Genomic DNA, 23,916 nt, shown 5'->3' with positions numbered 1-23,916 from the left:
GATTTTTTGAGACTGAGAGTCAGATACTTGTCCAGCTACTTGTACATTTTTTGAGTAGTCCTTTTAAAAAAAAAAAGTTTTACAGTTTGTTAGAAGAATTTTTGCTCTCAATATGCTGTGGAACTAGAACAGAAACAATAGCCTGTTTCTGCATACTTTCAGAATGTACAGAGCAGTTAAATCTTTTGTCCTTATGTTTGCTGTCTCTATTAGCCCCACGATAAATGGTGGTATATTGAGACAATTGTTTGTATTATGGTATATTTAGAAAGTTGCACTCTTAATTCTCTTAAGCACTAAAGATGTGCAAAGCCATCTTTTATGTGAGGTTATGAATAATTGGAAAAAGAAATCTTAGTAAGCTGTCATCAACTCACAGTACATAATATTAAAAAAATAATTTAAAAGAAAAAAGATAAGTAATTAGGATTTATATACCTAGTAGGAAAACTCATGTCAGCTGTTAGAAGAGTGGCTCTGGTTATAGTAATTGAGTAATTATTTATAAAGTTGAGAAAATAGCATGCTGCATGAATGATGTCAGTTTTTTTGGTGGTTGTGTATGCCAGTGTATTGCTTCAGGACCTTGCCAGTCTCTTAAGTCTGCAGCGCTGTCACCAAATGAGAAAAATCTGTACAAATATATTCTGTGATTAGAGGCTGGTTTTTTCCATTTGCTTTTGCCTCTAGCAGTCTTGTAGTATGTCATAATACTGTACAGGATAAAGTTGGCTTAACTGTGCTGTCATTTGGGAAAAAAAAAAAAAAAAAGGCGCTGAAATTTGATAAAGCAGCATTCAGGGGGGAAAAAAATCTACATGGTATTCAAAACTGAAGTGGTGTAGCATGTTTACATTCTCATAGGCATAAGCAAATGTGTTTCGACTTGTTTGCTTTGCGTAGCATGTAGTATACCATACACAATTTTGTTTAAAATCTGCAAGGAAAATGTACTGTATAAAGTAGGTTTTTTTCATAGTAAGCTTGAAGCTGAATTGTGTTGCATAGAGGATTATATGATGTAGCATTTTAGATTTCGTTAAGCATTCCCTAGAAAAAAAATTAAAAAAGCACTGTGACTTATTAGTAAACATCTTGTGGTTGCAGCTGACACGTCTTGCTATTGCTTGCTAAAAGCAATGAGAGGGCTAATTCAAACTGGTGCTTACACGAGAGCAGATTGTACTTGTTTGATCTGTAGTAGATTGTTTGGGATATCAGAATGATGTCTGTAGACTCAGAAGACGAATTATATTTTTTCAGTAATGTTAATTATTTAGCAGTATCAACTCCTGAAAGATAAGCTAAAATCTTTGGGGGAGTTGGGAGCTTGTTGTTTGTTAGAATATAGTAATTGTGTTCTGGAAATTTAACTATCAAGATTGAGCTGAAGAACCAAACCAATAAGGGTCTTCATATAATGGTGCAGCTTGGCAGTATTAGGCTGACCAGCTATTCCTGACAGAGCTAACTTCCTTCTTGTCTTGGCTCTTTAACTTGAATCAGCAGGTAATGACTCATGTTGTTTGAAAGGGGTAGTAGTTTTCTGCCAGGTGAGTTGCTCAAACCACATTGCTGTGTCATTAGCTTTGAGCCTGTTCTCCAAGGAACGTGTGGCCACAGGCAGTGGAATATCAGTTCTGGAGATAGTTGGCTGTTAGATTGTCTAAATGAAGTATTTAAGAAATAACTGAGGATGGTCAGACAACATATCATAGGTTTTGCTTCTGGCTTTTTTGACCTACTTCTTGATAATATAGGACTGCCTTTTTTTTTCCCCACTTCTTTCTACTTCACTGGCAGAAGGCCAAATCTCTTTTCTCTCACTGCTGTTGTGAGCAGAGTATCAGCCTGAAGGAAGCAGTCCAGAAGTTGAAAGATTGGCAGCATTTGTAGTCTGAAAAATTTGGAAAAGAATTCTTGTTGCTAGAAACAGTCTACAAATTGGCACAACCATGAATGGTAAAGGTCTCTGTTTTTTCTGGTTTTCCAGCTAAGATACTCTACACTGCAGTGAGAATTGAACTTACGAATACCTCAACAAGTTCTTCCAACCTTCTGTTTGGTTGGGTTTGATTCTTGGTATTCTATTTTGTGCTAAATTTTCATCTTTAATGTCTGAATGTGCTGTGTAAGTCATAAGACATAATGTAGTTGAGTACTAGCCAGACTCAAGAAAAGGCTCCACACAGTGTAGCTCTTCTCAGAGCATTTGATTTATCTAGTGCTGGAAATAGTAAAGATAAGCACAAGTTGGGGTAGTTTATCTCTGTAGACAACACAGTAATACTAATGTCACGAGTACTTACATGTTTATCTCCCATCACACAGAGTAGAACAAATATATTTCACATTTCAGGCAAATTATAAAAGTAGTAAGCCAGCAATAAAGCAAGACTGAGAAATAAGCATTGTACATGAGGATAGAAAATGTGTTTTTAAAATATAGAGGGAAGGGGAAACGCCATTAGCATTTTGGTTAAGGTAGCAAAGCAACTGATGCTTGAATGTGTTCTCCAGAATATATTCTGAAGATGGATCAAAAAATAGCTCACTAGTAGCATACAGTTTACTTTAGGCATTAGAACATTTAGCAGTTGTATTTTTACTCCATTCTGATTTATACTGTTGCAAGTTGACCCTAAAGATACAATTTTAAAAAAATTAAACTAGAAAATATACAGATTGTCAACAGCTTTTTCATAAATCAGATGTGCATACAGGTAAATGCTATCATTTTAGTTTTCTAGAAGATAATTTGAAACACTTTGTTTTCCCTGAAAGCAAATGTTTTGCATTCTGGTAGTCCTTCACTTGCTGGAGTTACAAAGGAATGCATGTAGATTCCCCTGCATAGCTGCGGAGGTACGTAAATGTACATAAGATAGGGAGTCATTCTAGTTTCCTACCTTAAAAATGAAACAAATTTAAAATATTCTTAGAGGGATACCAGTATTAGAGTGCTAAACAGACAAGTTTAAATGTCTTAAGAATCAAAAATTAATGTTGGGAAAATAATCCTGCAATTAATTTTACACTTCCTTATTAATACTTTAAACGGCATTGTGGCAGGATCTTGTAACAGCCTACATATTTAACAGCCTGCTGATAATTTCCATTTTAAAAGGTTTTTTTGGTCATAGTCTTTGTGTTTTAGGGTTTTTTTCCTCTTCTGAGAAATGCTAACATGTCATTAAGTTCAGTTAGCCACTGAAATTAGTCTGGACAAAGTCCTCTTTCTGAAAAGTGTCCTTTTTATTGCTTCATGGAATTCCATAAACATTTAAGAGAATTAGAAATTCTTAAAAATCACCATTTCCTACTGTTGCTTGCGTTCCACGGGTGCAGCCTGGCATCGTACCAAAATGACAGCAAGCAGCCCAGCTGGAGAGGGCAGGTTTGTCTGCAGCTGAAGTAACAGTTAGGGCTGTTAATGGGCACGTCTGGGCACAGCTGCAGGAGTGGCATGAGGGAGTGAAGATGGCGACTGTGTGTAATGCACAGCCTTCACACACTGAGGCTCGAGCTTTGGCCGCCCTGTTACGTACAGCCCCATGAGAGAGGAACAGGCTGCCTTCCCTCAGCAGCTCTCCGCCTGGTACATAATGCTGCCTTGTGGGTGTGCTGGGGTGAGTGGAGGCCGCTTCCATCACAGCAGCCCCTATCTGTGGAGCTGCACAGTAGCTGTGCCACTGGCTGACATGGAGGCGATAGTCCCTGTGGGTTTGGGGCAGGTGCTGAGCCCTGCTGGCACAATGTCAGGACTATCTCAATTCCCCATGCTGCCCCTTATAGCAAGTCAGCGCTGGGTGAGTGAGAGCTGGGATAGGGCATGGTGGGACAGCTGGCTGTGGGGATTTTTTGTGCTGTTTACATTGTGCTCTGAGAAAAATGGTGGGGAAGAGGAGGAGGAAAGGAGACGTTTGTGGTCACGGTGTTTGTCTTTTGCTCTCCAGCAGCCACTGGGTAAGCTGAGGCCCAGCTTTCCAGGAAGTGGCTGGACATCTGCCTGCTGGTAGACAGCAGCAAATGAATTAGTTCTTTCATTTTGTTTGTGCGCACAGCTTTTGCTTCCCTTATTAAAGCGGTGGACCCGCGATTCACAAGTCTGCTCACCTTCCTTCTGTTTTCTCTCCATCCTGCTGGTGTGGGCGGTGAGTGTGTGGCCGACACACATCCGGCCCAGGGCAGCAGGCATGTCTTGCTGGCAGCCAGCAAGTTGCCTTTACATCTCATCCTTGTCTGTGAGCTATAAAGGCCTGCACTTGACTGGTAGGGTTGCTCTTGGACTTCTTTTTAGCATCTCCTAAGTGAGTTTTTTAGCTGTATCGAAATGATAAATTTCAGTTTTCAGCTTTGCTACTTAGCCAGTAGGAAACGTGCTTATTTGCACATCTGATGGATCCCACTTCATGTTGCACTGCAGCATTTAATTATCATAGCTTTTTTTTTTCCCTAATGAGGTGATTGCTTCAATTATTACAAAAAGTGGGAAGATTAAGGTGACACAGGCAGACAAAATGCATTAATTCCTTTCAGCCATCTGGGTTTGCAATCTAAGTGACTTTCTTTAATTTTGTCTATATTAGGTAGTTAAGTAAAGGATAATTACAATGCTGAAAAGACTTTCTCTGTCGAACTATATATATGATCTTTCAGACATTGGTGCCATAAAAGGCTTCTGACTGTGGTAGGTAACGATTTTAATATAAGGTTTAAAAAAATGTTGTGGCTTAGTAGGCATTTCAACACAGCCAAATACGTGTATAACAAATAGAAGCGCAGTGCAGATCATTAGAGGGAAAATATCTGTAAAGTGCCTGCTGTAGTTTCCGTGAAGTCATTATGTTTCCATGTAGAAAAGAGACTTTCTTCAGCTCTGCAAATTTAAGGAGAACAGATAGGGGGTTTTTGTTGTTGTTGGTTTTTTTTGTTGTTTTTTTTTTTTTTTATATATATGATATGCCAAAATGTTACGCCTCTAGCAAAAAATAGTAAACTGGGGGGGGGAAGAGAGTTTTAAAGCTATGTATCAGAAGCGCTGAAATGATGTTTAAAAAAACTGATACCTTACTCCTGAAGAAATCTTCTCTCTGCTGTTTCCATAAGGTTCTGTTAATGTTTTTTAAAGAAGCTCACAGGGGGCTGTAGATTGTTGTTGATTAGGGGTTTTTTGCTAACTGGATCAAGTTTTGGCCTTTACATCATTAAGTCCTTATATTCAAAACAATATTTGTGTTACGCACTGTGGAGCACAAAGCACAAGGTTGCAGCTTAAGGTCAGTTGAGAGCTGAGGATGTCACATGGGATCTCTGGAGTAAGTCATGGGGAGTTTTGCAGTTACTTATTGCAGTAGTGCCACTGCTGGAACTTTACAAACTATGAAGGGAGAATGCTTATATGTAAGTGCTAGCTGCCATTATAATATTTTCTGGTACTTAAAATGTTGTCTCCAGTTTTTATAGTGGCTGAACTCCAAACTGACAAATTTGTAAGAGCTACAAAGAACCTTAGATTTGTTTCCTTTCCCTTCCTCTCCATTTGGAAAAGTATGTGTTTATTGACAGCAGGCCTTGTGTACAGTAGGGGCGTATTTTTCAAGTTATTGTCAGAGCTTAAGGATACCTTGGCTTTGTTCTTCCCACGTACTGACCAACTTTGTATGCTTGAAATGCTTCTTCAGGGCTGTGGATCTAGCTATGAAGCACCACTTCTGTTACCTCAAAGATGGGCGCTGTGGGCGAAGATACAGACTGAGAGCTCTGGGGTACAGTCAGTTTGGTATTCCACAAGGCCTTTGAATTGTGGCCTATAATTTGAGTACTCCGATAAACAGATGCTATTAAAATTCTTATTATCAAATAAGTACTACAAGAACAGTAATAAGAACACTGCAGCAGATTGTTGTAGCGATAATAGCTAGGAGTAGGATAGAGCTATTTTGCTGTGGGGCATACAGGATAATGATGATATCTACTGTTTTCAGCAAATTACATTAAAAACAACACAGTGTTCTTTCCGTCTCTTGGCTTGGAATTTCTGTTTCAGTATGTGTTCCTCAGCAACGGGAAAAAGAAAATTAGGACATTGTCCCACAGTTTGATCTGGAATCATAAGAAGGTGGAGTAGAAGCTGATACTGGTCCTCTTCTTGGCTTCCCTGTCTGTTCCAGCAGTTGCAAAGGTTCCCAGTACAGTGAGATGATCCAGTTTTTTCCTTTGTGCTCATCTGTTTTGATGAGCTACCTGAATTTTCTGAAGAATACAATGAATATTAGGGTGAAATGCTTTTTTGTTAATTTTTTTTTTTTTAATTTTTAATAATTTGAAACCCTCTGAAACAGAGGAGTAGGGCAGTTCTCTCTTCAGATGACTCTAGTACTACTGAATTTGAGTTGCCTGTTACAAAAATAATAGCAGACCTCATCGAAAAGAAGGAAAGTTCTTTAGTGGAAAACACAGTTTTACTGAAGGATTACAGCTTGCTCTCATTATAATTAATTAGTTCCTCCACTATTCCCAAAACCACATAGGCACTTTTAACATTGCCAATATTTTAACATTTTTGAAATGCCAAAGTTGAAAATTAGTAAAGAAACGGTAAGCTGCCAGAAGTGAGGGTTCTTTTTGTTTTCTTTTAATTGATCTTCAAAATGTTGGTCGAAGCTACCATTCTGTGAACAGTACTCCTTTTGTTTGGATGCTGTGGTTCCAATTTGAAAATTTTGTACAGAGTACAAAATGCAGACACTGAATTTTCCAGTTTTGCAGAGAGGCTACTGTTGAGCAACAAAGCAGAAGCTAACAGAGACTTTGTGCTCTATGCTGAAGCAGGTATGAGGAGTGAAAGGAAAATAAGAGGGTCAAATGCCAGAAGTTAAACCTTTCTTGACAGCTGTCCAAAAACTTGTCTGTATGCGATGGCTGTAGTGAAATAGCACACATAGGTCAATCACTTTGGAGGTTAAAGGGGTTGTGAGTTAGCACTTCTGTCTGGCCTGAAATTCAGTTAATTGCAAAATAAATTTTTCTTTAATATATTTTAAATTACATTTTTTACTCAGCTCTTGTTCCAGGTACACATACAGATCATATGTAGACGTGGATCAAATGCAGAGCCAATGCTGAAAGCTTAGTAAGTTGTCTACTCAGATCTCAAGACCTGAGAAGTCTGATGATCCAGTTCTTTGGCAGCCTAAGCCAATTTAGCTGCTGGCTTCCTGGGATTGCCCTGCTGCCTCCTTTGCCCTCTGTTCAGGCTGTGAGCTTGTCTGACCTTACACTGAACCTTTTTTGAGCACAAAGTTGGCAGGAAGCTATGCACTTTGTGTGAGATAGTTTCTCAATGATTTAGCATGCTGAAATAGTTCAAAGCTGCTGCAAAGACACGAGTAGAAACACATGGCCAAGGCCAAGGGGAACAGAATGGGGTTGTCATTAGAATCTAGAAGTTTATAACCTTCAGTAATCAGAGAAAGTAATGTAGTTTGAATTGTGGCGGTATCTCGTTACTGTAATTGTAATATCAAAATAAATGTGTTAACTACTCTTTAAATTCTCATTTTCCAGCATTCCAGGTATTTATAAGTATTCTAGTAAAGTCAATGGATGTGTCCACAATGCAGTTAATTACATTTTAGTATTTCATTCTTCTTGGTAAAATAAGTTAGATTTTTTATTAAACAATTTGAAGTATTATTAGAAGAGAGTGTAGTTTTAAAAAACAATTTCATTTCAGCTTTATAGTTCAGTTTTAAGCGGTAACGCCATAGTAACGATAACACTAACCAGTGTAAAAACATGCTTTGGAAAATCCTGAATTATACTTGACACTTCTCTTTTTAATGTTTCTTACTGCAGGATTTGAACAAGCGTTTGTCCCTGCCTGCTGATATCAGGATACCCGATGGCTATCTTGAAAAGTTACAGATTAACAGCCCACCGTTTGATCAGCCTATGAGCAGACGATCTCGTAGAGCATCTCTAGTAAGTGTAATGCATCTCCTTGACCTCCTGGGTCTTAAGATTCCATTTAATGCAGATGTCCTTGTATTAGAAATGTAATTCAACTTCATTTGCACCTTGACTTTTATGTCCTGAAGGACAGGGCAAATTGGTGTGTACTGAGCACCTTTAAAATCCATTTAAACACACTTTCCTTTATTCTCTTCCCCTTCTCCCTTCTGCAAACTTTTCCCTGTCATTTCCTAGTGAGGGTCTTGAGCTGTTGAAATCTGTGGCTAAATTTTACTCCCATAATACATCCTTATACTGTTTTGAACAGTAAAGATCATTTGATCCAAGAGCCTCTCTAGTCTTAGGTCCACACTGTGTGTCTTGTCACAGAGTAGGAGGGCTCTGAAGTAGAATAATGTGAAGACAGCTATTCACTTTTCTTTCTGTATTTTTTAACAATTTTTTTTTCTCAAATTTGCTGTTGAAATGATTATGTTTTTTGGGAAGTATATATGAATTCATAAGAATATTAATAAATTCATATTTACCTTTTCAGGTACATCTTTTTATTGGGTTATTTCAAATAATAAGTCTTTCTTTGTGAACGGCAGAAGGAAGATTCCTACATACTGATAAAAATACCATAAATCCTGGTTAAATGTTAAATATGCACGACCCTGAAATAGTCCAAAAACTAGCTTTTTCTTGTTTTTGCAAAGGCCATTCAATTTTAGCCATTATTCTATTATAATTGTTGTGGTAGACTAAAGCCCTGATCTGCATGTTATCTTTTGCAAGACCATTACTAAGAGAAGGGATGATTGGATCAAAGCACTGAAAGTAATAGTAATGTAGCAAGCTTAAAACTACTTACTGATGTAGCATTGAATAGGGGATTGTATTTTCCAGAATCTTCTCTTCTCAGACGTTACTGTACTGAAGTACCTTTCAAAAGAGTCTTTTTGGTGGTGGAATGTAATATTTGAAGGCTCAGGGAGTTCCCTGTGTATCTTATTTTTGTTGCTCTTTTAACATTGAGCAGTTGGAGTCCCCTCCTCTTTCCATTCTAGAAGAATGAAAGAAAAACACTGCCCTCTAATGAATATGATGTGTGTATGGAATCAACTTCCTGTCACAAGGTTGTTTTGTTTTGAATTTTGAAAATGATTTTTGGGGCTTGAAGGTCCAAGTTAAATCTGCCAGCAGTGCTGGATTCTCTGCATTGTTATTTTGAAATAATGAGAGAACCTAGAATCATTATTCTGAGATCGTCACTGAAAGCTTGCTAGCAGGCTAGTATTTACAATATATGAATATTATTTGCTGCTTTAAAATGTACATCTCTCTTGAAGGCTTAGCAGGTATCAAAATAGGAAAACAGTAAAAACTATTGAGAACTTGTTATGCTTTAGGTCTGGTCAATTTCTTTGGAAAAATGAGCTTTTACAGTAATTTTATTTTGTGTATACTGGTACAGTATTGTGTTCACAGCAGTAAAGATGCTTCTCTTATGCACCAACCTCCTTAAATAAGAGACCATAAATAGAATCTGTCCGTTTTTCTGGGTAAATCAAGATGAGCAGATGATTTTTACATGAGAAATTTTTTTTTCTCAGAAATTACTAGCATTAAAGATTCTAAGAAATCAAGCTTTGAGATTGTATTTCCAATTTTCTTGCAGTAATAAGACTAATGGGTTAGTCAAGGTCTCATTTATTTTCTCCTTTCAATTCAGAGTCCTATCTTCTAATTCTGATACCACTTCACAATATATCTGTAGGTCAAAATACACTTTGCAAACATTATTCCTGCATTAAATGGTACATTTAAAATCTCACTGGAGTAGTAAGAATTGTCAGTATCAACTTTGCTTGTATTCTGAGATAAACAGGCTTCACACCAAGCTTCTAAATAAGCTTGATGCTAAAATATCCTTGTGCAGCATTAAAACAGTTCAATCTTAACTCTAATTTAAGAAACCAGAATTACTTTGTACTTTCATGTTAACTAAATTATGTGCCCATTTTTTCTCTTAGATACGTCAAAAGCATTTGTAGACAAGATCTTAAATTTACTTCGTGTTTTCGTGTTCTGAAAACGAACAGGGTATTTTTGTTAGTACACCGTTGTAGTATGTTGCTGTCAAGTTTTAGTCCAGTCAACAGTATTTGTGTTGCACACAGTGATATAACATAGAATTCTAACATTCTTTGGATTTTAGGAGCAAATCAACTTTCTCTGACCTGCGGATATAATTGCTGAAACCAGTCAGGGACCAGAGTATCTTTCCTTAGAAAGAAATATTATGTGTGGAAGTGGAAGGAGGAGGTGATGCTAGAAAACTTGGCTTTTTTGTGTTACAGTGTGTTCGTTCGTCTGTAAGGCAAATCCTCATGAAACCAGTGGGTTTGGGATTTTGGCATGCTACAGGCTACATACACTTTGTAAATCAGTTTTAAAAGTGTCATGTTTTATATCTGTTTCAACATTCTTATGTTGTAAGAGCAATATAAAAATTCGGAGTAACTGAGAATGGTCTTAAATAGAAAGAGCTTTAATAGATGGCTATTAAATATGAGAGTAACAATAGGTTTAAATGGAAAGAAAATAATTATCTTTGAGGCTGTCTTCCAAAGGCATAGACAGATAAGCTATCTTGACATGTGTTATAGAGGTAAGTCCTTGACCAAAAATAAAGAAAGTGAATAGATCCAAATAAAATACTTGAGGACTTGAAATTATGAGCCATGAAATGTAAATTGTTGGAAAAAAAAGCTATCCAAGGAGGGATGATGTTTAAGGATTTTACTGGTGGAATGTTAGACTGAAAAGGCTTTGAGAGGTCAAAATGGAAGAGGAGACCAGCAGCAGAGATCTTCAGTGTATTCCATGTATTTGTAGAGAGAAAATAAATAATGAAAATTAGTTTGAAAGAAGCAGCTGCATATGGATATACTAATCAAGAGAAAGGATGGAATTGAGATAACTTCTGTGCCTTAAGTATAATAGACTCATTAGTAATCAGATCAGAAGAGTGAGGACAATTTACAGGTAGGTAAAGTGAGGGTAGTTTTTCCAGGACGTGCAGTAGACTGACTAATGGTCTGAATATTAGCCTTGGATACTGGGATGCTTTTATATCATAATATGCTGAATCATTTTTAAAATAACTGGATTTCTTGAAGTTTGCTGTAATACTGTCAGATATTTTTCTGAAAGAAAATTCAGTTTGTTGATTAAATTATGTAAATGACAGATGATTAAATGAATAAAGGTGTCAAATTTTCATTTTTTATTTTTTTGGTCAATTTTCATTTATTTTCTTTGCAGTCGGAAATTGGATTTGGAAAAATGGAAACCTATATCAAGTTAGAAAAACTTGGAGAGGTATGTATAGATTTCTTTTGAAATGACTCCTTCTTTGCTTACATTTCATTATTGGGTAAATGAGTGAGCACTTGCAGAGGGTACCCAGAGAGTCCCCTTCTTCGGAGATCTCCAAAAACCATCTGGATGTGGTCCTAAGCTATCTCCTCTGGGTGTCTCTGCTTGGATTAAGGGGGTTGGACCGGATAACTTCCAGAGGTCCCATCCAGTCTCAGCCATTTTGTGATTCTGTGATCTGATAGCAGTGATTTATGTGAAATTGATATAAATGTTAACTGAAAATCTCTATAACCTTGGAGATATCTGTTCAATTTCTCTTTGCAGTAAGTCAGACATTTGACATTGCGTACCAGCGTCACTATCACAGAAATGTTCTATGCATATATAATAATAAAAAAAGCAGGAAAAACATCACTGAGTTGGGGAAGGGCAAGATTTAAGTAATACTGAGTTTTATTTGCCTTTCCTTTTGGGAGGGCAGTAATATGGCCTATTTCTACTCTAACCAGCCAGTGATTTTCAGAGAAAATATAAGATGCAGGAGGGATCTGTTTGAGAGTGACCAGTAGTATCAAAAAAGGATACAGATGGGACACACAGAATATTGCAGAAGCAACCATAGTGTGAATATTGCAGTTAGTCCTCCATTTGCAGCGTTCTCATTCCCAAATGCTTTTTTTTTTTTTCCTCAAGTACTTATTAGGTGCCTCACTAGGCATAATGTTGCCCAGCTTTGGAGAAATATTAATCTAGTAGTAGCTATCAAGTCCTAATTGTGCATTTTATCCCACTCACGTTACAAATGGAAAGTACAGGATGTACTGTGGTAATGCAGGGCACTTTCCCTAACTTGTTTCTTTCTCTTGCAATTCATGACATTAGTTATGCTTACTCACTGTTTTGTTGGAATTTCTTGTTGTGTTTGAGTTTTTTATTGTCTGCAAAAACTGAAAAAGATGAGCTTCATGATTTTCATGTTCAGGATGTCAGCAAAAACAAAACTTTGACTTGTTCTCTTCCCAAAACATTCTCATGTAAAACACGTAGCAAAGACAAGAAACAATGACCAGAAGGAATTATGGTTTTCTAAAAATAGTGATAGAATTTGTCAGCTGCCATTGGAAACTTAACTGAAGCACAGTATAGCCATACCTGGGATAGTTTTAATCATAGACTCATAGAATGGCTTGTGCTGGAAGAGATCTTAAACACCATCTAGTTCCAGCTCCTCTGGATAGGGTTGCCAACCACTAAATCAGACACTAGAACAGGTTGCCTATGGCCCCATTCAATGTGGCCTTGGAACATCTCCAGGGATGGGGCATCCACAGCTTCTCTATGCAACCTTTTCTCTGTTCCAGTGCCTCACAACCCTGGGAGTAAGGAATTTCTTCCTTATTTCTCATCTGAACCTACCGCATTTTAGTTTAAGGCCGTTACTCCTTGTACTATCACTGTCAGACTGTAAAACATCAGGCTCCCTCCTGGCTATGAACTCACAGCTGCAGGCTCATACTTCTGGCTGTGATAAGTTATAACAGCAATAAACTTAATACAAGTTGATCAAACTTCTTTGGTAGGTATATGATGTACATCTTTGTGTAATTTCAGAGTTAGTAAGTATATGCATCCCTTGTTGTCTTCTGTGTGTTCAGATGTTTACAAAATATTTTTCTAGTTTAACCTCTAATTAAAAAAAAATTTTTTTAAAAAAAGGAAAAGCTAGTCTTAGCCCAAATGAAAGCAATTTCAACCTTAAAGGGAAGTTTCTTTTCTTTTTGATCTTTCACTGAAGAAGCAACTTCTTTTTCTATTTTGTAGGGTACTTATGCAACAGTTTATAAGGGGAGAAGTAAATTGACAGAGAACCTGGTGGCTCTGAAAGAAATTCGCTTGGAACACGAAGAGGGAGCACCTTGTACAGCCATAAGAGAAGGTGATAACTTTTGTTGCTCTTTAGAATATCAGATACTTCCAGCTTTCTTTTTGAATTAAGCACTGTTAGTGCTTGGAAATATATCAGCTATATGGGATGTTAAAAAAACTGATACTTGTTTTGATGAGGAAAATTTTAATCTTAGCCATGTTAAGAGTTAATGTTTCAAACAATATGGGAGATGTTTGTGTTTTCAAGCATAGTATTATAAATGGATGAATTTATACTGAATTAGACTAATACTGTCATTTTCAGGGATTCTGAATACATTGTATGAAATGACTGCTTCTGCTCAAACAGTATTGTGTAGGAAATAATTATTTTTTTTTACCTAAATGTGCGTGATATTTTGATTAAGTACATTTCCTTTACTAGGATTAAATTAATGCCATATGAATATTATAGTCTCAAAAATAGCTTTTTTTTTTTTTTGCAAAATTAACTTATATGTGTGAACTTACTAGAAATGCATTTATTGCATCTTTTGTATTAGCTTGCTTTATATTTAAAATTCTTCTTTGCAGTGTCATTATTAAAAGACCTGAAGCATGCGAACATTGTTACGTTACATGACATTGTTCACACAGACAAGTCTTTGACTCTTGTTTTCGAATATCTGGTAAGCCTTAAAAACAACTAGTGAGCTTTATATTCCATTTATTTCCTTAAAAATACTGAGTAACACAAACACAGCTTTTTTTTTTTTTAATACTGTTTTTATCCTGCATATAGACTTATTAGACTGAAAATTATACAGCTGTATTCAGTTCTCAGAGCGCTGTAAATTGGCAGAAACTGTTCTGATTCATACCAACTCATACCAAATTCAGTAACTATTAAAGGATAATTATGCTGTTATCTCACAAGGATTTTTTCACAACTTTTGCAAATGGTCTTAGTCTCTTAAGACAGATGATACTACTCAAGGGTAGAGAGGCCATACAGAGAGATGTTGACAAATTTAAGGGTAGGACAATCACCAACTCATGAAGATTAACGAGAGCAAGTGCTAGATTCTGTACCTGGGATGGAGCAACCCTGAATACATTTACAGGGTGAGGGATGAAAGGCTGGAGAGCAGCCCTGCAGAAAGGGGTATGGGGGCTCTGGTTGAACATGGGGGTTCAGCAGGTGCCCTGGCAGCCGAAAGGGCCAACTACATCCTGGGGTGCACCAGGCACAGCACTGTCAGCCAGGCAGACCTCGAGTACTGGGTGCAGGTTTAGGCACCACACTTATAAGGAGGACATAAAGCTATTAGAGAGCCTCCAGAGGAGGAGAAAGGTGGTGAAAGGTCTAGAGGGCAGTGCATATTGGGAGCAGGTTAGGTTCCTTGGTTTGTTCAGCCCAGAGAAGAGGAGCTGAGGGGAGGCCTTTATGTCAGCCTACAGCTCCTCACAAGGTGGGTTGAGGGGACAGCTCTGAGCTCTGCTCTCTCTAGTGACAGCAACAGGACCCAAGGAAACAGCATGGAGCTGAGTCAGTGGAGAGTAAGGTTGTATGTCAGGAAAAGGCTCTTCATCAGAGGATGATCAGGCACTGATGTAGGCTCCCCAGGGCAGTGATCACAGCAGTGGTCACAGACCTGATGGAGTTCAGAGTGACTTGTCCAAACACTTCTTGACAGTATGTAAGCATAGTAAGAGGATTGAAAAAAATTTACTTCCAGTGTAAGTGGAGAATGTAGCAGTTTCACTTAAAAGAAGAAAAAACATCAAAATACAAATTGTGGCACACATTGGGCGGAAGGTAAAGAAATAACAAGTAACATTGCCTAGAATAATGCACCTCGATGGAAAGCGTGGGTGGTTTTGCCCTCTGAAAAGACAGTTTTCTCCATGTACAGACTTCTGTGGTTTGGTTGTTTTTTTGTTTGTTTTTGGGGTTTGGTTTTGTTTTGTTTTTTGTTTTTGTTTTTTACCAAATACTGAACTTCAAAAAACTCAAGTTTTCTGATGAATGATTTCTTGTAATAAAAAATAATGCTCACATAATCTGTTGTCCATAATTTTATTGAAAAGTAATGATCTTTTGACAGGACAAGGATCTGAAGCAGTACATGGATGACTGTGGTAATATCATGAGTATGCACAATGTAAAGGTGAGTATTCTAGTGAGCTTTCCAACTTTCTCTGTTCTGACTGAAGAATTTCAGATAACTTAATAATCAGGAGCTGTAAGATTTAGAGCTTTCAAAAAAAAAAACCACCCTTCTTTCGACCATTGGACCTGACTCAACTATATTTAATCAAATGGAGTCTTTCTTTTTGCTTTTGATAACCTTTAAGTGTTTAAAGCAATAAAAAGAATTTATATAACTTTATATAGGATTTCATCCTCTTTGACATTACATATTTAAAACAAAAATTTTCTTAAAAATAATATATTCATAACTGTATTGACATCTTTCCATTATTGTGTACTCATTGAGGTAAGTCCTTATTTTGGTCCTCAAAGTCTGTGTACTCAGCAAGGAAAATGTGACCTCAGTCATGATCGTTGGTTTGGATTCCTGTGTTACTGTCTGTAACACAAGGAAGATGCTTTAATTTGTATTTAACAATAAATTCTCCTCTCCATTGGTAATAAAACAAATTATTTTATTTAAGATTTAATTGACGGTCACTTTTAACTGTAGCTGTGGCTGCGTCCCATGACTCAGTTCCAAATCTGGCCTGGTGAGACTGACTCAGTTTCAAATGTCTCTTCTAAAAGCAGTTTGTCATTTGGAAATCTAGGATATCTGTTTATGTTTTTTAATACTACAGCTTTATGAGCAGGATAAGAGAGGATAAGTGGGCAGTAAGAAACCGGATGAGGTTCAACAAAAGCAAGTGTAGCGTCTTACACCTAGGGAGGAATAATTGCATGCACCAATACAGGCTGGGGGATGAGCTGCTGGAGAGGAGCTCTGCAGAGAGGGACCTGGGTGTCCTGGTGGACAACAGGTTGGCCATGAGCCAGCAGTGTGCCCTCGTGGCCAAAAAGGCCAATGGCATTCTGGGGTGCATTAAAAAGAGCGTGTATTCTGTTGTCACATTAAATACTCCTAGAGAAAAAAAATCCTCCTGGCCTAATCTGTTGCTTCCTTTGAGAATCTGTGAAAGGAAATTATTTAATTTATATCTACTTCAGAGAGACAACATAAAATATAATTAAGCTTGTAAGAAGTAGTGCTTTGAGCAGAAAAAGTAAAAAAGAGCTGTGAATGGGAAGCTGACTGCTTACAGGAGTGCATTTAAGAGTTCAGGTAGAATCTGCTTGTGATGATCTGAGCTAAGTGGAGAAAACTGTTTTTCCATGTTTGCCTGAGGTTTAAACTGTGCTCTAAGACCATATTGATATGGTCACTACCTTTGGCACCAAAACAGCTGCTTAACTATGGTAGCTGTAAATGCTTAGAACACAATAGAATCACAGAATGGCCCAGGATGGAAGGGACCTCAAGGATCATGAATCTCCAACCCCCCTGCTACATGCAGGGCCACCAATCTCCCCATTTAATACTAGACCAGGCTGCCCAGGGCCCCATCCAACCTGGCCTTGAACACCTCTCTGGGCAGCCTGTTCCAGCACCTCACCACTCTCTCTGTAAAGAACTTCCCCCTGACATCCAACCTAAATCTTCCTTCCTTCAACTTAAAACCATTTCCCCTTGTCCTTCTGTTATCTACCCTTTCAAAGAGTTGATGTGATAACTGTGGCAGTTGGGTTTATTATTAATATTCAAGAGACTTCCTTGTCACTCTTTCTGTCACATTTCTCACCTAATTTTATATTTCCGAGTTGCAACAAAATGAGGATGTATAATAAAAAAATGTGTGTGATCTCAGCAGATACTGCTGTTTGAAACAAAATTATGAGCTTGTATGTATTGTCCTGTGAATTTAAAGAAAAATCCATGCCAACTGTCAGGAAGATCCACAATTTCTGTAAAATAATCTGCATTACCCTCTTGACCAGCCCTTGCTGTCTCAGTGCACGCTAGGAATGGCTATTGATGTCTACAGCAGGTCTGTAATACCACGTGGGAGTGGCTATCCTTGCAACAGTATAGTCTTGAGTAGGTTGAACAAAGCTATTTGATTTCTCTTCAAAAAAAGGAAGAGAGACGAAATCACTACAAATTTCATTTTTTCTCAGGTAAGCAGATCTGCTGAGAACAGATGCATGTAAACTACACCTGCTGTGTGTATTTGTCCAGCTTAGAGAAAAAAGAATTTTTAGTGTTACCTGGTACAAAAATAAGCTGAAATGTTAGGAAATGGTCATATAAAAAATTGATGCTGGCAAAAGCTACCCAAAAGTCTCATGTTTGAATTCAGACTTTTTATATCTGCAGAAACTGTAATGCTAAAATAAACTGCTTTGGCTACCATTGCTAAACCTTTCTTCATCCCTTAGTACCTCTAAGTCTACATATATGCAGCATTAATATGTATGACTGGAGTTGCTTGGCTGGCTGGCTTTTGCAAAGGACCAAAACAAACCTGTGTGTATCTAGGTGAGGGGATGAATATAAATGCCAGAGGCAGTGGGGTTGTGTCAGTAATCTTAATTTCTCCACATTTCATGAGCTTGTGAATCCTGTTGTATTTTTCCAGTAGCCTGCCAAAATATTCTTTGCACAGTGTCGCACAGTTGGATGGAAAGAGGGCTGAGCTGCATTTTAATAAGGGATCCTGTGGCAGAAAGTAACTTGAATATAGTCAGAGACGGTTACCTTTGAAGACATTAGTGTGGGAAACAGCATTGGTAAATGCTTAAAAAAATAAATAGCCCTGTGGTTCTCTTCAATTATGCAGAACAAATCTCTCAAAATCTTTGTTGTAAAGTATCATGGAAAAGCAGAACATTAGCATAAAAGGATTTTAAATCTGATACTCAAGAGTGTGCTCATATGGGAAGTTAATTCACTTCTTGAGAAGTATTTTTGTCTTGCTTACAGTACAACGACTTAACTCTGCAGTGCCCAAGTAGAGTTCTATAGTTAATGTAATCTGAGGATTAATGTTTATGGTCTTATTTATTTAAATGTTCTCTTTTATAGCTATTTTTATACCAAATTCTTCGTGGTTTGGCATACTGTCATAGGAGAAAGGTGCTACATCGAGATCTGAAGCCACAAAATCTACTAATTAATGAGAAAGGAGAACTGAAGCTAGCAGACTTTGGTATGGACTGGAATTCTTCTGTAATAAATACTTTCTTTATTAAGCATTGGGAAAACACTGAATGTAAACTATATAGAACTTCGAAATCTTTTGAAACTGGGAATGTGTATTTGCACATTTGCACTGTGAAGACTGGGAATATGAACCTAGGAAGTGTATTAATCTTCTTTGTGCATCCCTGTCAGTTTAGAAGGCTGAGATTCAGGACCTTGTTGCCGTATCTCAGGAACCAGAAAAAGGCATGTTCCCTAGTCAGAATCAGTAGGGAAGAGATTTGCTGTCTGTGATGTAAAGTAGCTGCACTGTCTTTCTTGTAATAGCTTCTCAACTGTAGCTGTGAGATCAGCATTGATGCACATGGTTGCTACCCAAGACTCTGTCAGTTTTAGTGTTCTTTAGAAGATGATAATTAGTCTGTTTATTACTTCAGTCATGAATACAGATATATTCCACAAACTGTTTTAGTTTTAGTTCCTGTCTTTCCTTTGAATAAGTTGAAACAGTCATCATGGTTGCTGGAATTCGTTTGAATGAGGCAAAGGAGAGAAGAGTATGCGATTGCACCTACAAAGAAAAGATAAGAACATCAAGTCTGTAGTAAATTTGTGTTCTCCAAAAGTGAAAGTCTTTTACAGGATATTAGAAAATGTACTTATAGATCAGACTGTTGCTTGAGGTTTGAAATTAGTCTTACTGCTTTGAAATTGGCACTTAGTCACATCCTTAAGTAGGAGCTCAAGTTCTTTTTCCTCACGCTACATGGTAACTCCAAAGCATAGGAGTAACCAAAGTGAGCAAGAGAAAAGGTCTGTCTTCATTTGATATTGTTAGGTGCTGCTCTATCACTTGAGTGGTGCAACAAGTTCTTTGGGGATTTCCAGTGAGTGCTTGCAGTAGAGCATGACCTTCACAGTTTTCTTTTATTTTTTATGTCAGGAAAGTTCTTAAAGAATTGGGTGCCACAAGGGGTTTCACAGATCATGAGGGATGATGCTTTGTTGACATAATGCTTTGTTGTTTTGATGTAATGTATAGAATTAGTGCAGGTTTTGATCTGCTTACTTATCTTCTATGCTTAAAAACACTTCCCATTATGTTAATGCACATAGTGGGAGACAAATGACAGAAGTTAGGACTCTTTAATTGAATATAATTCAGAAGGTATTTAATGGGTATATTAAGGTTGATTTCTCTCGTAAAAATCCTTTGTTAATTCCATGCAGAATAAGATTTAAGCAAAGTAGCATTGCATAAAAGCAGCACATTACCCCTTATTTTCTTTTTTATCAAGGATTGGCTAGAGCAAAATCTGTTCCTACGAAGACCTATTCCAATGAAGTTGTCACATTATGGTACAGACCACCTGATGTTCTTCTCGGATCTTCAGAGTATTCAACTCAAATTGACATGTGGTTTGTGCAACTTTGTCAAGTTTCAAGTTTTCTTCTCACTCCAGCTGAAAAGATGCCAACTCTTCATTTCTATATAGTAGCATTCAAATACTAATTCTTTGAATTTTAGAAGCCTATAATCAAGTTAGGTTTCAGAGAAATTCTGAATGCTGAGTAACTTTTTATTACTTCGAGTTAACATGCATCAGGCTGACATTTCTAAGGAAAAAAAATCACACATAATGCATGGTATTTACTGTGAGCTACAATACAATTGACTAACTTGACATCTGAAGGTATATTTGGTCTTTGGCAGTTCTTTTGTTGATGTATATCTTCTTTCAAAACTATATTTTTAATAGCAACATTTTTAATTATTTGCTTATATTTAAGATCTAAGTTACAGAAGACTTTAAGAACCGAAAATTGCTGGTTTTTTTCTGATTTATCTTTGTCTGTGTTTCTGTAAAGGGGTGTTGGATGCATATTTTTTGAAATGGCATCAGGAAGGCCTCTCTTCCCAGGTTCGACTGTTGAAGACGAACTGCACTTAATTTTCAGGCTTCTGGGTAAATACGTATTTCTAACAATACATATTGTTAGGGCTGTAAGTTTATTCTTCTAAATGCTCTTTCTGTGAGAACTGTACATCTGTAAAAAAAAAAAAAATGGTATTTTACATTCCATTGTATTTAAGGTGAATGACTGTATGCTTGATGAAAATTATCAAGCTGAGTGCATAGATGAGCTTGTACAGCATTGCTGTCTCTTTTCCTGTTCAAACTACAGGATTAAAGTGTTTATTTATGTAGAAGTTGTTTCTTTTACAGTTTGGTGTGTTTTGTTTTCTAAGTTTAATTTGTTGTTTCTTTTAAATACAGGAACCCCATGTCAAGAAACATGGCCAGGCATTTCTTCCAGTGATGAATTTAGAAACTACAACTTTCCCAAATATAAACCACAACCCCTGATCAACCATGCACCAAGGTACTTTGTGTTTTACTAACAGAATGTATGCATCCCTGTGTCTTTGAATATTTGTAAATGTGTGAACAAATTTCCAAGTATGATACACCAGTTGCATTACTGTGGGCAGATATTAATGCAGAGCATAATCCTGGTACTCTGTGCTTACTTTGTCAAATATCACTCAAGGCACCACAGCTCCATAATGACCTATAGAACTATAAAATCCCATTAATAATGCCTGCATAGTGGGAGTATTCACTCAGCACTTCCAAATTCTCCTCTGTTATATAATAGGCTCATTGTTAAAATGGCAAGGTTTCTTTGAGCAGTCTCTTGAAATCATTCTAAACGTTATGAAGAATTTGCAGGGTCTGCATCAGTATTGTTAACACCACAGAGATTATAAATAAACTGTATAACAAAGCCTAACACATTTTTAATGACTCAGAAGAAAAAGATCTAACATTGTGTCCTTACAGTAAATGACCTGGGTTGACCTACTAAACCACAATGCAGAGCTCAAGAGTTTTCTGTTCCCAGTGTTTTCCAGATAGTCTTGTTCTGAGATACTGCTACTTGTGTGTATATGTATTCACAAGCAAAAAAGTTGTTCAGATGAAAACATTCTTGTGTTCAAATTTAATTTTAGTTTTAATATCATTTAATGAAATCAGTTACTTTGCAGATTGGCTTTTGTAAATATAGTTCAACAACTGTTCTAATTTTTTTTTTAAATATTTTTCTTTTTAGGCTAGACACTGAAGGAATTGAATTGATAGCAAAGTTCCTTCAAGTAAGATGTGTTTGTGGCTTTACTTTATATATGTGCAAGTTTAGAATGTTAATATATTATGTTTAAAAAAACATGTATTGCAAGCATGGCAACTGTCAGACGTAAGTTGAAGTGAAGCATGCTGCTGAGTCTGGAGTGGATACAGATATGGGAAGAATGAGTGTTAGGCTGTATGTTTACAGGAATTTAAAAGCTGATGATTTTGGTTGTAGTTTTTGTTGGTGGTGGGATTTTTTTTGCTTTTGCCAGAGGCAATTTTTTCTCTGATTACTGTTAGTAAAAACGTAAAATCTGTAAAATTCTGTGTTAGCCATTCTCTGAAAAACTGAAGCACTTTTGAACTTATATTTGAACAGGATTTTTGAATATAGATGTTACGTTTCTGTAAAGACAGACTTAGCTTACCACTAGAGAAGCAGATACTAAGGTGTAGGGATACTCTTTGATCTGTCAAACTGTCTGTATTAAAAAGGTAAAGTAGTATGTGGCTTTAATTTTTGAATCTTCATTAAAAAAGAGCCTGAAGCAAAAGGAGGGGAAGCAAGATGGAGGACTGACTCTTAAGTGTTTGAATAGTTGGAGAAGTCCTGTAGCTTCACTGTGTTAAAAAGCATTAGTCTATTAGGAATTTGGTTACCTTGTTTTGCAGCCATTCTATATCAGGACTTCATCTATTTGCATGTTGTGTTGAACAGCACTTGCAGTTGCTGTTTGAACTTCGTTCTTAATTGTGTGCACCTTTTTTAATGTCTGCATCTTTGTCCAAATGTGCCAAACGCAAGGTTTCAGTGCACTGACAAGACCATGTTGTCTAGAGTTTCTTCTTATGCAAAATACCGTAGCATAGTCCATCTGAAGTAGAAAACTTTTGTGATCTCTTGCAATAGCATTTCACTCCCGTTTAATATATAATCTAATCAGTGTTACAGCTCTAAAAAAAAGTATATTTTTAATTTGTATCCATTTATAGCAGTTTAATTTTTAAAGTATTTTGTCAACCATGCATGTATGTTGATAATTCTAATCTAGACAGCATATGCTAGGTGTTTCATGTGTGAAATAAAAGTGGAGAAAACAAAGATGTCCCAGTGAGTTGGTAGGAAAGATTTGAGCAAGTTGAACTCTTCCTTTGGTCAAATGACTTAATGCAAAGAGTTCTTTAATGAAAACCAACACACGTCCTTTTATGTTAATAGTATGAATCAAAGAAGAGAATTTCAGCAGAAGAGGCCATGAAACATGCATACTTCAGGAGTCTTGGAACAAGGATACACACTTTGCCTGAAAGTAAGAAGAGTAATAAAGTAGCAGAATATTGTTGAGATAGTACGTGAAAGCTGACTGTGTTACTGTACTGGATCTTGGTGGGGTGGAGTTAGTTTGTGTGATAGCAGCTTGTATGATGTTATGTTTTATGTATTTGTCACAGAAACATGGCTGATAACACACCAATGTTTTATCTCTAGCTAAATGATGTTTGCACAGCATTGAGGCCTTTTCTGTTTCTCAGTTTCTCCAAGGCTGGGGATAGGAGGGTGTGTAAAAAGTGAGGGGACATGTGAGACAGATTACCTCAGTTAAGTAAAGAGATATTCCATGCCATAGAACGTCACGCTCAGCAACAAATAGGAGAAAGGGCAGGGGAGTTGTTAGGGAAGTTAACCTTCTCTTGCATAGGAACTGGCCAGGCACAGGTCTGCACGAGAGGTGGCAAGTGATTGCCTTTGCATAGCTTGTTTTGTTCTCTTTTCTTTCTCTCTTCTTCAGCTTCTCTTTCCCTTATTAAACAATTCTAACCTCAGTCCACAAGTTTTCTTGCTTCTAATCTTTCCTCATCCCCAGAGTGGAAGTGTGGGGAACTGAGCAAGCAGCTCTATGAACCCTAGCTATCTATCAGAATTAACTCACAAGAACTTAATGGAAAACTCTTTATCTTTTACAGATGACCAGTGTATATTGACTTAAATGTGCAAATAGAAAAGGGATTTTTTTCACAGAAGCTGCTAAATTAAAAATAGAATTTGCTCAGTTAAAGCATTGTTGTGTTTGAATATAAATTAATTTATTTCTTACACTCCAGGTGTTTCAATATTCAGTCTAAAAGAGATTCAGCTGCAGAAAGACCCTGGCTTTCGAAATTCCACTTATCCAGAGACAGGTATGGAAAGATAAATATCTTCTCATAGCTGCAAGTTGCTTGCTAATTCAATGAATGCAGGTAGGAGGGAAAAAAAAATTAAAAAAGATCCTGCAATGGTTGCAAAAGGCAGAAGGAAAGGCTGTTGTCTTGATGTAGAAAGCCAGAAGAAT

At 37.0% G+C, this 23,916-nt stretch overlaps 1 protein-coding gene across 2 annotated transcripts in view; it reads left to right on the top strand.

Moving 5' to 3' along the window:
- CDK17 (cyclin dependent kinase 17) overlaps positions 1-23,916 on the top strand; it is a 90,348-nt gene that overhangs the window by 62,811 nt on the left and 3,621 nt on the right. For both annotated transcript variants that reach the window (XM_085223443.1, XM_085223436.1), the window contains 12 exons: positions 7,861-7,986; positions 11,287-11,343; positions 13,165-13,279; positions 13,804-13,898; positions 15,318-15,380; positions 18,330-18,453; positions 19,745-19,865; positions 20,316-20,413; positions 20,726-20,831; positions 21,564-21,606; positions 22,803-22,893; positions 23,687-23,764. In XM_085223443.1, coding sequence (XP_085079569.1) covers positions 7,861-7,986; positions 11,287-11,343; positions 13,165-13,279; positions 13,804-13,898; positions 15,318-15,380; positions 18,330-18,453; positions 19,745-19,865; positions 20,316-20,413; positions 20,726-20,831; positions 21,564-21,606; positions 22,803-22,893; positions 23,687-23,764 — 1,117 coding nt within the window. The remainder of the gene's footprint in view (positions 1-7,860; positions 7,987-11,286; positions 11,344-13,164; positions 13,280-13,803; positions 13,899-15,317; positions 15,381-18,329; positions 18,454-19,744; positions 19,866-20,315; positions 20,414-20,725; positions 20,832-21,563; positions 21,607-22,802; positions 22,894-23,686; positions 23,765-23,916) is intronic.

The sequence above is a fragment of the Meleagris gallopavo genome, chromosome 1 (assembly GCF_905368555.1).
Source record: "Meleagris gallopavo chromosome 1, MGAL_WU_HG_1.1, whole genome shotgun sequence".
NCBI classification, from domain to species: Eukaryota; Metazoa; Chordata; class Aves; order Galliformes; family Phasianidae; genus Meleagris; species Meleagris gallopavo.
The sequence above is the reverse complement of the archived record's forward strand: the minus strand, read 5'-3'. Positions and strand labels throughout refer to the sequence as shown.